The sequence below is a fragment of the Anarhichas minor genome, unplaced genomic scaffold (genome assembly GCF_050575085.1).
Source record: "Anarhichas minor isolate MPS153535 unplaced genomic scaffold, ASM5057508v1 ptg000136l, whole genome shotgun sequence".
In the NCBI taxonomy this organism is placed as follows: Eukaryota; Metazoa; Chordata; class Actinopteri; order Perciformes; family Anarhichadidae; genus Anarhichas; species Anarhichas minor.
The window spans coordinates 2,140,195-2,155,183 of NW_027466582.1; the positions used below are offsets into that span (position 1 = coordinate 2,140,195).

The following is a 14,989-nucleotide window of genomic DNA, read 5'->3' on the forward strand; positions in this document are numbered from 1 at the left end:
TTCTTACCTCACATTAAGGGGTTTACATGAAGTGCAACGTGCCGACTGATGAACCTTTGTCACACGTTTTATCGGTGAAACTAATAACACGGATAGTGGCTCAGTTGTATTTTGGTGCTCGAGCAATGTTAATAGTTACACCTGTGTTTGGCAAGTGAACGAGTTCTTTGTGAGAATAATTTGTTGGTTTTGTACAGAATAAAAATATCAGCTTATAATAAATTGTAAATGTGGTTTTTATTGTGTTGTACCGGGTTTTCCCACAGGAGGGCAGCAGATGACGACATGTTCTGTTTACAGCAGGAGTGACACACACCGCAGTCCTCATGCTGCCTTCACGGGCTGCAGGAAATAAAAGCTTTTACCTTGTGTGCTGTCCATTGAGGAGCAAGACAAGAGCTAAAATAACGAGGTAACTGCACCTGTTTTACTTGTACAAGAAGAAAGATCATATCATCAATATAATATAAATATTTACTGTTGTAAATGTACCACCGAGTATGAATGTCCACTAGGTGGCACTGTGAGATTTGAGGTCTTTTCCTCACATCTTTCCTTCACCCCATGACGTTTTTTGGACTTTTCGACCGCAGCCCACAGGATTCCGCCTGGTGCCAATCGTCACTATGACTATTTATATAGATAAATATATACAGTATATATCTATATAGATATACACTCATATTTTACATGTGTGAGGAACTGAAATGACACAATCAATACAGAAAGGAAAAGTGGTTATGGAAACACAACTGTTTATTTACTTAAAATATTGGTATGAACTAACAGGACAGCAGTACTCCCCTACACATACATTCTAGCTTTATGCTTCTTTTTTGCATTAATTCCCTTATATATAAAAAAGTATCCAAACTAACAAAGACATCCTCTTCGATCAGTTCACGTGAAACAGACGCCCTTCCCCGTCCCTCGTCCTCAAAACGTCCCAAAATGCTTCCTGATGGCTCACATGCAGCCACTTTACACACACACCCACACTGTGACCTTTAACCTCTGACCAAACACTTTGATCCACAAACTGAACAACTCACTCACATATTAGCACAGACCCAAGGTAAACATGTGTGTACATGAGCTCCAGAATGCAGTACGGGTAAAGTAAGAGGGCTGATCTGAACTGCTGCCAGAGATTCATAACTTCTGCATAAAGATCAACCCGTTAGAATCAAAAGACCTACTGAGGGCCACCCACTGAAGCACTACGCCAATTCTTGCTTATAAACATTTAAGGCCCCTTTGAAATGATTAGAGGTTGCACATTATTACTAACTTAAGGTGACCTGACCAGCAATACGGAATCGGCTCTTTTACTTTGATTTGATAAATCCAGGTAGTGTGGGTGACCTGATGAAGAGGGGTGACAGCAGAATAAACAAGTGTGAAGACTGCTTTACCACTTTGACTGGATTTGAATGAGAATCAGAGGGGATTTAATGCACATCCCCGTCCGTCCTCTTATTAACTGGATAGAAAACGTCTGCTATGTGGCCATTCGTTCCCGATTAGAAATTTGAACATCCAAACCAAATCTGGCAAACATTTTGTATTTTAGTACTGTGGGTGTTTTAGTTGAGAGGTTTGAGAAGGCGGAGTCTAAAATGTTTCCACACTGCTCTTGATAATCTGTGCATATATGTAAATATGATTATTTGCAAATGAGACAGAAAAAAACCAACTTTATGTGCCCACGAAGAGTTTCTTTGCCCACAAAATACACAGTTTTGTGGGCAAAGATCATTAGCTTCCTATCTTTAATACAAACCCCAACAATAACATTTATTCTCATGCCAACAGTCATTTGTGGAGGAAGGTGTCAGTGTCTTATGCTTTCTTAATCTGGAATAAAACTCTTCATATACACAATATAAACAAATCTTTCGTGAAAGAAAAGCCTGGCTTCTGTCAGCCAGGTTGAGTGAAAAAAAAGAAATGTATTAATTGTATCCTCAATAAGTGTGACAGAGTTATAAAAACCCTGTTCTCACTGAAACACTGTCCTGTATAGCAGGGACACAGACCGATGTGAGAGAGTTCAACACGCGCACTCTGGACACAAAAAATAAACGCATTCAAAAGCCCGGTTCTAAAACTTCAGTGCCCAAAGACAGAATTTGGCATCAACAAATCCATAAGAAAACGCAAACAACAAACAGACGAGATATATGTTCAATAATATGTGATGAGAAAGACCCAACGAACAAGGTGTGTGTAGATGCTTCTCCCATCGAACCCGGACACACGAGCGGCTGAGTTACTCATTCAGTTGCTCTGTGCCGGGGTAGAAACAGAGATATGTTAAAAAGGTATAATATGTGACATTTATTGGTTGTTTGTAAACACAGAGAGAGAGAGAGTGAGCGGCGGCAGTGAAATAAAATGGTATTTTTCCGATTGTTTGGCGGCTGTGTTGTGTTCCGAAGCACAAATAAAGGAACCCAGTCGCGGGAAGGTGCCGCGTTGCCACATTGAATGAATGCAGCAGAAGGCCGTCCTCCCCTCTCTGCGGTCACACTGACAACGATGGCAGCACTCAGCAGCCACAATGCACACGGCACAGAAGAGAGAGAGAGAGAGTGGTGGGGGGGGGGGGGGGGAAACTGAAGCACAGAAAAACACAGTGAACAACTCAGGGCTGCACATCCTGCTTCTTACACCCATAGGGCCCAAAGGCTCTTTGCGGAGGCCGAGAAACATCCCGAATACAGAAAACACAGGCAGAGGGAAGGGTCTCCACACACACACACACACACACACACACACACACACACACACACACACACACACACACACACACACACACACACACACACACACACACACACACACACACACACACACACACACACACACACACACACACACACACACACACACACACACACACACACACACACACACACACACACACACACACACACACACACACACACACACACACACACACACACACACACACACACCTAGTGGGTCAGAAGGGATCATTGTGAAGGAGTCTATACATTGTATTGTAGGAAAATGTTGCATATTATACCTTAAAACTGGGGGCCGTCATCTTCATAAACTATTAGCTGTGTGTACAGAGAGAGAGTGACATGTATGCCTCAAGTCCAGTCCTCAAAGTCCAGTGTTCTGAACCCGGCGACGAGCAGAACCAGGAAGTCCACAAAAAAAAAAAAAAAAGAATTTTTAAAAAAGGCCCCAAAAGTAGAAACTAAGGATTCAATATGCCAGAGAAGCAAAGGCACACAATCAGAAAGATGAATATAAGAAGACGTGTCTCTCCCTCTCTCCCTCCAAACTCAGTCCGATCCAGTTTGATCTGGCTCGATCCCGTTTTCTCCAGGCATGAAAGTGCTCGAACATGCCAGGCAGAATTGCGTCCGGGTGTGTGTGTGTGTGTGTGTGTGTGCACGCGCATGTGTGTGGTCACTATAGAAACATATCAACATTTAAAAAGTCCATTTTCATAGTTAACAAGTTTAAAATACACAGGGTGACTCCCTACAACTGCATCTCAAAGCTAGTCACCCAAAGCTCCACCGGCTGTACCTTCGGTATAAACTGACGATAGGTTGGTTATAGGATAATATATATTCACATGAATAATGGTTTTACAACAACAGTAAAGACTTTTCTTTTTTTTTCAACCGCTATAAATACATTTCTTTGAGAGGTTTCACAACGATCAAACTGTATGCCACTGTTTGCACACGCACACACACACACACACACACACACACACTCCTTCAATTACACAAACTCGCACAACTTACTTGTACACATACAGGCACATGTACTTTGCAGGGCAGAGGCCAAGCACGCAGAGAGACACACACACACACGCACGCAGAGAGACACACACACACACACACCACAGACATAAAGGCACAAGGTATTGCTAATGTTGAGGACGCATTGAAACATGATCTGTCGATGACCCCTTTCACCCATGCATCCTTTCTCTCCTCACAATAAAAACAAAACAAAAAAGATGCTTTTTCTGTCTAATAAACATGCAAAAAAGAACACATACCCACCCACACACACACACACACATGCACACATCAACAGTAAACAAAACCTACAGATCTACAGTACCAACAAAGGTACACCATTTGGTATTTTAGCGCAGACAGACACGCTCAGGTCAGCCGATGTGTAAGACTTCCAAAACAGAGAGCCGATCATCACGTACAAATCTTAGAAAAATCAGAGGGGGGGGGGGGGTTGTATAAAAAAAAGAGCGGGATCAATGAAGAGGGGGGGGTCGGGTCGGGGGGTGAAAGACGTTGTCGGGCCAGCGGTCTGTAATGCGTCACCTAACCATTCCAGCTCAGTGGCGTCACAGACCGACCCAGCAGAGACACTAAAAATAGTGAGAGTGAGATAAGACACATCCAGGTCTCCTCGTGATTTTCTTCAAGTACTAAAACGGTTCAACTACTTTTTTTTTTTTTTTTTTTTGCCCGGTCCAACGCCAACAGTGTTTAAGGGCAGACGGAGGTGAAGAGTGGTTCACTGGACAGGAGCGAGTCCCAGGACCACCAGCGATGGAGTCAGTGAGCTCCCGTGGGGTCCAACATGGACCAATAATGTCGGAGGAGTTGGGACAGATGAACATGCGTTGTCGGGAAGCCGCCGGTTTGGCAGCAGCAATGTGCCAAGAGGAAGGAGGAGCGCACAGATAACTGCCGCTGTCTCCGTCTCTCCATCGCCACAGCTTTGAACAGCAGCAGCTGGACAAGCAGCTCCCGGGACGAACACGCACACAGACGCGTAACAACACAGAGCATGACTCCCTCGACTCAGCCGACGCGTAAGAGAGAAGAGAAATCTCATCCCGACTTCTTCTCCGTCATGGCCATCGGCCTCCTCCTCGCATCCTTGTGTGTCGGTTCGGTTGCCTCTGTTACCAGCCTATGAGGTTGGCTTTGGCCTTTTCTGTCAACTTACGGACGCGTCCCTTTGAGGAGGTGCCGAAAGTGATGGACGAGTCCTCAAATAACAGCTGCCTCTGCTCCTCCTCGGAGTCCTCCTCCACGTACCAGGCAGACCGTCGCCCCTGGTTGCGTGTGCGCATCGACCCTCCCGCCTCGTCCCCTGCCTCGTCCCCTGCCTCGTCCCCCGCCTCGTCCCCTGCCTCGTCCCCCTCCTCGTCCCCCTCCTCGTCCCCCGCCTCCTCGTCCTCGTCCTCCGCCTCCTCCTCTGGAGACTCCCTCCGTTTAGATCGCTGAGGAGCGGTCTGCGGAGAAGGCGTGACCTCCTCGATGGCTCTCCTGCTGCTCCTCCTCAGTGGCGAGGGCTCGGGTGACTCAGCAGGAGGTGTGGCTTCGTCGTTCCTGACCGCTCGGGGCCGTCCGCGCCGCCTCGGCGTCGACGCCGTGCCAGAGTCCGACAGCACAGATGTTTCCTGCGCAGACGACGCCCCACCTTCGTCCCCCGTCGATTGGTCGAGCTCGTCGTCAGGGGTGGAGCTCCTGCGTTTGCCGCTCCTTCTCATCTCCTCCTGCTCCTGCTTGCTCTTCCTGCCCCTCTTCTTGCCCGCAGGGCGGCCTCGGGTTCTGGACGGGCTCCCCGGAGTCGTGACTTCTGGAGGACTCGATGGTGGCTCCACTTTGGATTTCCGCCCCCTCCTGCCCACTCCCAGGCTCACATGACTACTGTGGCCATTCAGGTGGACTGTGCTCTGAGATGGAGGGCTGGCAGTGGAGCCTGAGGGGGAAGGGCATTGATATTTCAGGACAAAAGGAAGAAAGAATATACATCAATAGCAGGCAGGTGACATTCAATATGTATCTTATGAACGTCAGCATCGCACGGTCACTTCTTTGTGGCGCCGTCTCTCACCAGGCGTGAGTCGTACAGGAGTCCTGAGTTTCCTCCGGGTGCTTCCTCCACTGCTACTTTCTGCGGCTGGAGAGGGTGTCACCTTCTCAGCAGCTGATGTCGATGAGGCTGACACAGAGTTATGAGTCCTCAGTGAGCGAGTAGACTCTGAAGATGCAAAGAAATAAGATAAAAAGTTGATTGTGTAATATCGTACTTGTGGTCAATACTTGATAATAACAAAGACTGGCAAATAGGGTTAAACAGCTAGCATGGCTCTGTCTGGACACAACAAAAGCTGCCAACCAGCACATCCAAAGCTCAATAATTAACATATTGAAGGTTACAATATCATAACCTGAGTTCCATAAGCATACACGTAAAGCTTTGTTTATACTCGCGCTTGGCGCCGTAGCGCGAGCCTCCGCAGACGAGCTCTGAGTATGTACGGAGGCAAGTGATCTCACCTGCTGGGCTCTGAGTGCTGCTTGCGGCATTATGTGAGGAGGATGAGGAGGGCGGAGAGTGTGCAGAATGCCGCGCCGCGCTCCGTGTGCGCCCTGCGGTCGGCGTGTCAGCCTTCCCGTTGACCAGCTGAGGGGGCTGTTTGACGGGGATGCTCTGTCTCAGAGAGGAGAGCCGTGAAGGCGGCGGAGGTGGCGATGGCTCCTTTTTCCCGCTCACCCTGGATGATACACGCCTCTTTCTCTCTGGACTAAAGGCAGGATGGGAAGAAGGGAAACCAAAGATCACACCCAATGCACGGTGCGACACCCAAAACCCCAAATTAAATATCCCGTCTTCTACCTGGACGCGGTGCTGCTCGTTGGAGATTCGCTCCTCCTCCTCCTCCTCTTCATGGCGTGCCGCGTCGGCCTGTCCGTAGTGTGTCGTGCCTGTCTGTCTGTGCCCTGCCTGGTCAGTTTATTCGTCAGGCCGTGGATGGCCTTGTAGTCGGCAAGGATGGAGCTGACATGCTCCTCAAACAGAGCAGAGAGCCTCAGACTCATACTGTAGATCTGGAGACAAACAACAAAGGATGCACTGATTCAACTAAGACAAAAATGGACAAAGGGCACAAACCGATCTGAGAATTGAATTTCATGTCCTCATCAAAGCATGGAAACATGAGAGGACCACAATGTATATTGAACTTAATGCACCCTGGTTTCACAGACTGTGTGTGTGTGTCTCACCCGAGACTTCTTACTGGGCGTGTAAGCTTTGGAGTTGCTGAAAATGAGCCGGACATCTTTGCAGAGCTCAATGGGAGATTGGTACTTTCCTTCTTTGAGCGTCTTGAGAACGGTGCTGAAGTCCATCGGTGAGTCAACTATTTGCAGGTAGTCCTGAGAGAGGCAGAGGGAAGTTGGGATATTTCAATTACAGGTTTCAAAAGATGAGAACAGACATGAGGAGAGGAAGATATAGAGTAAGAGAGGGGGCAGGAATAAGAGCTCTGGGGGATTTGGGCTTTCACTTTGAGTGGGCTGGGAAAAAAACAACTGATGCAAAAGAATTCCACCCTTCCTCTGTTAACAAGAGAAGTCAAATCCCACTGAAACCTTGGGTCTGTTCACATTGTTCCTCCATGCTGAATGGAGAGGCCTGTTCTTCAGACCAAACAAGCTCTTTCGCTTCCACTCCTTGTGTAGTTGACTTGTAGCCACTTGTGACTGTACAGCAAGATTCAAGGGCCAAATAAATCTGAGACCAATGGAAATTCAAACATCAGACTCATGACTTCAGTTTGTTATGGTGGAGCTCACGTGCGCACACAGTGCAGAACACAGAAATAAGGGTAGCACATACGGATGTCGCACACTTACCGGGTATTCCTGTAGGTCCACGGGTTCTCTGAAGGGCTCCGAGTCTTCACACTGAAAGGTGAGATCCAGCAGCTCCTTACAGCGACCGCGCCAGGCATGGGGGTCATACGACGGGGGCCGGGTCCGCAGCTGCCGCTGCCGCTGCCGCTGCGTGGGTCGTCGACCCTGCACAAAAAAACAAAGATGAGTAAATTGAAAATAACTGCACTGGGCATTGCAAAACAGCCTCCTCTTCTTTAGACGCTGGATGACGGGACTGTGGAGCAACATCTCACGCTAAAAGTGAAATTAGTACGGTTTGTTTTATCTGATGTTTTAAGGATGTACGTGAACACGCAGATGCTGTCAGATAGTTTTACCTTATGGTTTCGCGTGGATGTTCCAGGAGTATTGGTATCTTCATCCTCCTCCTCATCATCCTAAATAGATAGGAAACGGGTAATTAAACAAAGGGAATGTATATTGTACTCTACCAAGCGCTTGTACTATAGCACACATGGACAACATATATGACCCATCTCAATCCGGCCTGCAACGGCCTCAAAAACAATCAATGTGTTAATGAATCTCAAGGCGAATGACTACAATGAGCGTGAACCGCTGTTAAACTCGACTCCAACGTCGACTCTTGCTCACCATCCGCAAGCGACAGGCTTGTGGCGTAACAAAGGTAAGGCCGGCTGCCCCCGGAGACACCGACACATACTCCACTACGCTCACAGACTAAGACTAAATGTGACGAAGCTACACAAGTAGAACTTTCTCACACAGTTACACAAGTAATGACAGAGCAGGAAATGATTTGAGTCTATATTCATGAGTACGACAATGTTTTTGTTCATAATTCGTCGGTGAATGTTAATATTTTCTTCATTCGGTGAGGTTTTCTGAAACCTTCGTGCCAATAAAGCCACATTAAATGGAATGCTTCTTTTATAATAATTTGATAACAATATTTTGGTGAGAAATCATGTAATGAATATCAGCCGATAATTAGTGGAGTAAAAAAGCGACATGTTAAGCACAAACTGCAGTGTAGGCGGGTAAATGTGCAAACACACCTCGTCTTCAGAGTCAGAGAAGGTAGCCTTCTTCATAGATTTATAGAGGGGCATGAGGGTGGTCATATTCTGGTCCCTGGACAAGGAGAGAGCAGAAATGACTCAATGTTAGATGGTGCAAATGTTTAACGTGGGAATTCATTTAGATTTGTAATGAGAAGTTCTTGATAACTTTTGTTTTTATGTAATACTCAAAGAAAAACTGGTTAATTAACATTTTGTTAATATGCTCTACATTGTCCCTACACAACAACACACAGGCTGTAGTACTCACTTTATGAACTGCAGCATGAGGTCGGAGACAAACTTGGCGGTTGTGACGATGAACGCTCCGGGCTCATTGAACGCTTGGGCGTTGTGTTCGATGTAACGAACCTCCCACATCAGAGAGGACAGTCGCCTGGAAACAAAGACAGATGTGTCGAGTGTGTATTCAATTCTAGTCACGACACACACACACACACACACACACACACACACACACACACACACACGTAGACTCTGTATCTCCTTTTACTCAAACACAAGCTGCTGTGAGGTACCTGTAACAACGGTTCACCAGCCTTTCGCGTATGGTGCTGAGGTCAGTGACGTAGGCCACCACCGTGCAGTATGTGGGGTAGGCTTGGAGGTCCACTGGAAAGGCAAACGGCGCTGCCACATCTGAGGGAGGCAGGTTGGGTCGGTGGATGGAAGACAGGTGAAGAAGAGAGGATTATTTACCGGAGCAGGCCAGCATTTCGTAACACACTTAGCGTGGATATCTTGTCTATTTGTCCCATATAATAACCTGCATATGTCAGGCAACAGCAATGCTTACATCACACCTTCGTCCCCTTTTGCTAAAGATTTTCCAACGTGTTCTAAATATTATCACTTAATTTAAATGGACCTAAAAGGGTTTATATAAATAGAGCGTAGGACATCGAGAAGGATTCGATTGGTGGCTGTTGGTCCCCAGACCGTCACTAGAGGGAGCCCTCACGCCAGCTTTCTTCCACTGGGAGGATTGCAGTAATACAAAAAGCCTGTTCCCGAATATGACATTACATCATTTAACAGGAATTCGAGCAAGCAGCCTCAATAATTGGCTGACGTGTTACAACGCGAGAGCCGTTGCTCTGCTGGGCTCACACCGATGAGCTCAGAGCGGTGACTCGGGTATTGTGGAGTCACGCATTTACGAGAAATGTCTCCTCGTGGCTTCACTTCCCAATCCCTAAATCCATGACATAAGGGGGCTGTTTGACGATGCCGTCGTACCGAGTGTGCACAGCTGGTCGATGGCTTTGATGATGCGCTCGCACTCCTCCGCGCGCGTGCGGCAGCCCCATTCCCCGTCCAGCGGGACGTACAGCAGCTCCTTCTGCTCCTCTTCTACCAGCGGGACGCTCGTGCCCAACTCGTCAGGGAAGGTGGCTGCGCCCGGAGAGAAAGGCGACCGAAAAATACATCAGAAATGTTGAACAGTTACATTTGAATCTGTTTAAATGGGTGTGTACTGTAGTGTGGGTGTATTGAGAGAGAGAGACCTACCATCATCAGGGATAGGCTCCATGTCCCAAGGACTCATCTTCTCCGTGTCTCCATTGTCCCAGCTGGAAGGGAAACAGTGTTGATATGAATATTCAACAGCATCACATTGTAGTCTTTGTGATTTCTTGTTTTGCTGTTTTGCTCAGGTGGCGTACGGCCTAGAGTGGATGTCACTCTCTAACGAGGTCTTTTAAATAACAGTAAGCACTCAGTGTTGACAAGAAGAAGTAACTCAAACAGACAATATGCTTATTAATGTTTCGAATTGGAATGTCACCGACAATGAAAGCCGAGCGATACGAAACAAAGGGCAGCGCTAGCTGGCATTTTAAATGTCAAATTCAAACTGTCATCCACGATCGTTTCATCAAGTTTCCCTGAATGATTCGAGCCACGAGGTGTTTGTGTAGTTTATGAGTGTTGTGAGAGGAGGTGTCAGCGGCGTCATCACAGGGAGCTATTTGTAGACAGATTCCTGCTCCGTGCAAACCGTTTTAAAAGTTTTACATTTCTTATACTGTCGCTGTGGGAATTCAGATCTATAAACTCGTTCAATTCCAGGATTCACTGAAAGGCCAAGAGACAAAATGTACAGGAGACAAACTGGGTCCAGATTCAGAGTACCCAACTTTAGTGATTTTCAAAGTAATCCTCTCAAAATTTCTCAAAAGGAGTTCTCCACGAAGAGATTACAATTTCCCATCCACACTTGTTCTGTAGTCTGTGAGCGCTTGCCGAGTAAACTTGAACTGTACGGTGTCGTTTTCTGCTTTATATTTTGAAAAAAAATGTCCATATTTCTGCATTATTCCTTTCTCTTACTTAGGAAATTAGGAACTCTTGCTTTGATGCATTGGATCACATTACTAAAGCAAATACAATGGATGTATCATGTGAAAGCTGTGCTCATACCAGACATTGTAGCACTGAAACAGGCTGTCAGGGTACTGAGGCTGGAAGGGCTCCTGGCTCTCAATGGTCCCAAACCACCAGGCGTCGTCAATCACTGACCGAAACCTGTCACCTACACACACACACACACACACACGCATCACAGTTGGTTTAGATCTTTACAAGAGAAGAACAGGTGACTGCATAGAGTGACCGGGAAACTACAAAAGGAGAACTTGTCTGACCTATGCTCCACTGCCTCTTTCGGGCATTATCAAACTGCTGGCGCAGTACCAGGAAGTCGATGACATCGGGCATGTCGTGGTATCTGCAACGAGACAAAAACATACACGAGTTAGCAAGAAAGCAAGAAAGCAACTAAAGAATGAGCAGAGCCACCATACAAACAGTGTAAAACGGATGAAACACATCCAATCTGAAGCGGCAGTTTACCATTCCCCCCAACAGTCTTTACTTTATCATGCCAGTCAAGATTACTAACTTAAATGTTTTAATAGCTATAGTCTGGTCTTGTGTTAAGATGAGATTTAATTAAGAAATGTTACATTCAATCTTAACAGAAGAGCCCCGGGTCTACTTTTCAAGGAACTAAAAGGGTCCTTCGGCCCTTTTTTACCGCTGCATAGCATTTACTGATACATGTTGGATGTAATGAAAGAGAAGCAGCGGAGGATTAAACTAAGAGCGTCTGTTTCCACAGTAAATCCCATGTTGAGTGTTTGAAGGTCGTTTATTTGTGCTTTAGAGCGTAACCACCGGGAAACTAATCGGAAAATAACTATTTTCTCTCTCATTCACATCACCGCCACACTTTCTCTCCCTCTCGCCCTGTCAGCTCACTTGTGCGATCTCTCTCTCTCTCTTTTTTAAATGAGTCGGGATGCCAACAGCAAAGTCTAACTTTACTTTAAATGTTATCAAACAGAGAAGTGTTCTGCCCTCGTCCTTCCTTGTTTTATGGATGAAGAGGTACACGAGTTGAAGTGTGTGTGCAGCTACGGTCATCCCTGCAAACCTCCCCACCCCGAATGCTCTTGTGCTTTCAGAAAGTACCCCCCCCCCCCCCCCCACTCAACAGGGCCTTTTTGAGGGGTACAATATCCCTGGAACTTAATTTAGACCTGCTCCCTGCAAAAGGGAGTCCATGGAGAAAGTTCCTGCGGTCGAAAAGGGGCTATAAATTATGAATAATTTCACACTCTGTCAGCATCGAAAATGTGCATATTGTTGGAAAAAACCTGTGAAAAACTTTAATCAAATATAAAATATGTCAAAATATAAAATAGCACATGTGCTGTATACAAATAGCATGAGTGTCGTCACGAATCAGGAACGAGTATCAACACTTATTGTTAATATCAATCATCAAACGCCTGGGCTCTTCTATTATTATCCTCTGAAGCTCTTGTGGGAGGCGGCGTGAGACGCTTACTTCATGGAGAAGGATCCTCCGGTCAGTTTGCCGGTGTCGGGGTCCAGGAAGGAAAGCTTCAGACAGCACAGTGTGGGCAAGCCGACCTCGTACTTGATGCCCACTATCTTCATCAACTCCTGCTCCTGAACACCACGAATAAAAGAAGAAATAATGAAAAGTAATACCGCGTATTTCCTCTCAGTAAAAGTCAGTCACATCCCTTGGAGCCCTGTTTGCTTGAACAAAGTTCAGTGCACTCTATTAATAGATTTCCTTTCCGGTGGGGTGTGTTATGAGGGCCAGCAGTGCTACAGTAAGTTCCTCCAGATCGGCAAAAGTGAAACTGGAGAGTTTTGCTGTAGTGTTGCGATACCTGTTTGTTTAAATCACAATAAAAAAAGATATAGAGATACGCCTCAGGCTATACATTCATGAAGATGCACACGGTGACATGCAATGCATTGTGGTCTGCACAGAAACTGATGGTGCTGCCTGCACACATGGAAAAGAAATGTGTTTCACAAGTTGTTACTTTAAAGTGTTGAAGTGTTGAAGTGTTTTTTCTTTTGTCTTTATGTTTCATATACTGAGATGGAACTTTGTACTCTGCAGACATTTCCCTTTCAGGGGAGGTATGGGAGGTATATTTTTAGGATGGAAAAGGGATTTAAGTTTACATGAAAGTGAAACCAGACAGGTGCCGGCGGTGAAGAAGAAATACCGCCGAGAGGTTTGTGTGTGTGTTGAATTGTTAATAACAATGAAAGAACAGTGAAAGATTACATCAGTGTAGCTTGCAACTATGTAGCAATTCCTAGGAACCGCTATGTATTCACACGAAGACTGAGTGCCATTTACTTATCTCTACTACTCTCTTTAGCCCTCACTTTATTAACATCGTTAACAGAGGAATGATGCTGAAAACATGATGTTCTTAATGAGTTATTAATTCAGCTGTACGAATGCAGCTCCTCTGTGTAAAGACTGCATTGATTTGTGCTTCATGGCCGTACGAGGATTTGTACAAAGGGCTGCTCCTCGGCGATTGTGTGCACACAAATAAAGGACACAATGTGATTCTCCAGATAAACGAGATCTAACGAGAGTCTTAAATACATCTTAGTCAAACTGTTCCTTACCCGTAGCTCCATCTTGTGCCAGGGCTGCTTCTTGGGATTGATGCTGTAAATCTTCTTTTGTTTCGCCATCTCCACATAGGCTTCATGGCCCTGTCTGAAGTAGTATAGCTGCACACACACACATGCATCATTTAAAAATAAATACCACAGGATGCACAGTTTCTTATATATTTTTCTGGTACATTATGTGTATTTTTCTGGCATGCAACTCTGCTTGAAAATATGAAACTTGTGTCAACAGCATTTGAGCAGCCGAGGACGGCAATGTCAGCGTGTCCCTCATCTCCTTGTGTGTAATGGCCGTGGCAGCCTCACGGGGGCTCACGGGGGCTCTCTTTGGTGCAGCAGACTCGACCTTGTTGCTATGTAAAACTCGAGCCAGTGTTTTGGTATGAGCAGACATGTGGTGGCCATGTGGAGAGGACGCAGTAACGGGAAAAACAAGAGTTGTGTACCTCGTCTCCCATCTGGGGTATGTAAGGACATCTCCGGGGGACTGTGTCTGTGATCCAGGCAGAAGGAAGCCACTCCTCCAGAGTCAGCCCTTGCTCCTGAAACTCTGTCCTCTGAATGACACACCATCAAATACATATTCACTGACAGACCTTTCATATAGTGGAGATTTTGCATTACGTTGCACTTGTGTACATTGTTTCTGTTTAATCTAGGGTTGCAACTGTCAATATTTTCAGTGTCATTTAATCTGTTGATTACTTTCTTCATTAATCCTCAAATGTCTTGTTTTGTCCACAACTCAAAGACATTCAGTTTTATTTTCAGAGTAAAGAAACCAGAACATTTAAACTGGAATCAGAAACTTTTGGCTTTTTTTCTTAAAAAATAACTGAAACCGAAAAAATCAATTGAAAAATAGTTGTTGATTAATTTAATAGTTGACTACTAATGGTTTAATCGTTGCAGCTCCAGTTTAATCTGGGTACTCATTTGTACAAATGGCTGATGGGTAATTACTTTGAATCACAGCAACAGTAAGAGTAACGCCTGAAGCCACAAGGAGGAAAGAAGACAAACCTTCCTCTTCTCCTTTGGCTGCTGCTTCTTTGGTAACACCTCGTCCTTGTCTGCTTTGTCTTTCTTTCTCTCTTTCTTCCCGTCCCTCTTCTTCTCTCCGTCCTCCTCGGAGCCGCTGCTTTTCTTCTTCACTTTCACGCTCTTCTTGGGCGGCTCGAGGTTGATCCCCGCGTCCGCCGTCCAGTCGGAGTAATCGCTGGAGTAGTCGCTGCAAAACGC

At 45.9% G+C, this 14,989-nt stretch overlaps 1 protein-coding gene across 1 annotated transcript in view; it reads right to left on the reverse strand.

The window, feature by feature from the left end:
- Window positions 1-738: 738 nt before the first annotated feature.
- Window positions 739-14,989, reverse strand: part of phip (PHIP subunit of CUL4-Ring ligase complex) — a 30,560-nt gene continuing 16,309 nt past the window's right edge. Inside the window, exons 23-40 of the mRNA XM_076084690.1 lie at window positions 14,771-14,978; window positions 14,194-14,304; window positions 13,739-13,846; window positions 12,618-12,742; window positions 11,410-11,492; window positions 11,186-11,297; window positions 10,274-10,335; window positions 10,001-10,156; window positions 9,280-9,400; window positions 9,012-9,137; window positions 8,738-8,813; window positions 8,036-8,095; window positions 7,677-7,841; window positions 7,044-7,196; window positions 6,655-6,866; window positions 6,315-6,562; window positions 5,869-6,015; window positions 739-5,733 (exon numbers count right to left, since the gene is read on the reverse strand). Of these exons, the coding sequence (XP_075940805.1) occupies window positions 4,931-5,733; window positions 5,869-6,015; window positions 6,315-6,562; window positions 6,655-6,866; window positions 7,044-7,196; window positions 7,677-7,841; window positions 8,036-8,095; window positions 8,738-8,813; window positions 9,012-9,137; window positions 9,280-9,400; window positions 10,001-10,156; window positions 10,274-10,335; window positions 11,186-11,297; window positions 11,410-11,492; window positions 12,618-12,742; window positions 13,739-13,846; window positions 14,194-14,304; window positions 14,771-14,978 (3,076 nt within the window). The 3' untranslated portion in view covers window positions 739-4,930. The remainder of the gene's footprint in view (window positions 5,734-5,868; window positions 6,016-6,314; window positions 6,563-6,654; window positions 6,867-7,043; window positions 7,197-7,676; window positions 7,842-8,035; window positions 8,096-8,737; window positions 8,814-9,011; window positions 9,138-9,279; window positions 9,401-10,000; window positions 10,157-10,273; window positions 10,336-11,185; window positions 11,298-11,409; window positions 11,493-12,617; window positions 12,743-13,738; window positions 13,847-14,193; window positions 14,305-14,770; window positions 14,979-14,989) is intronic.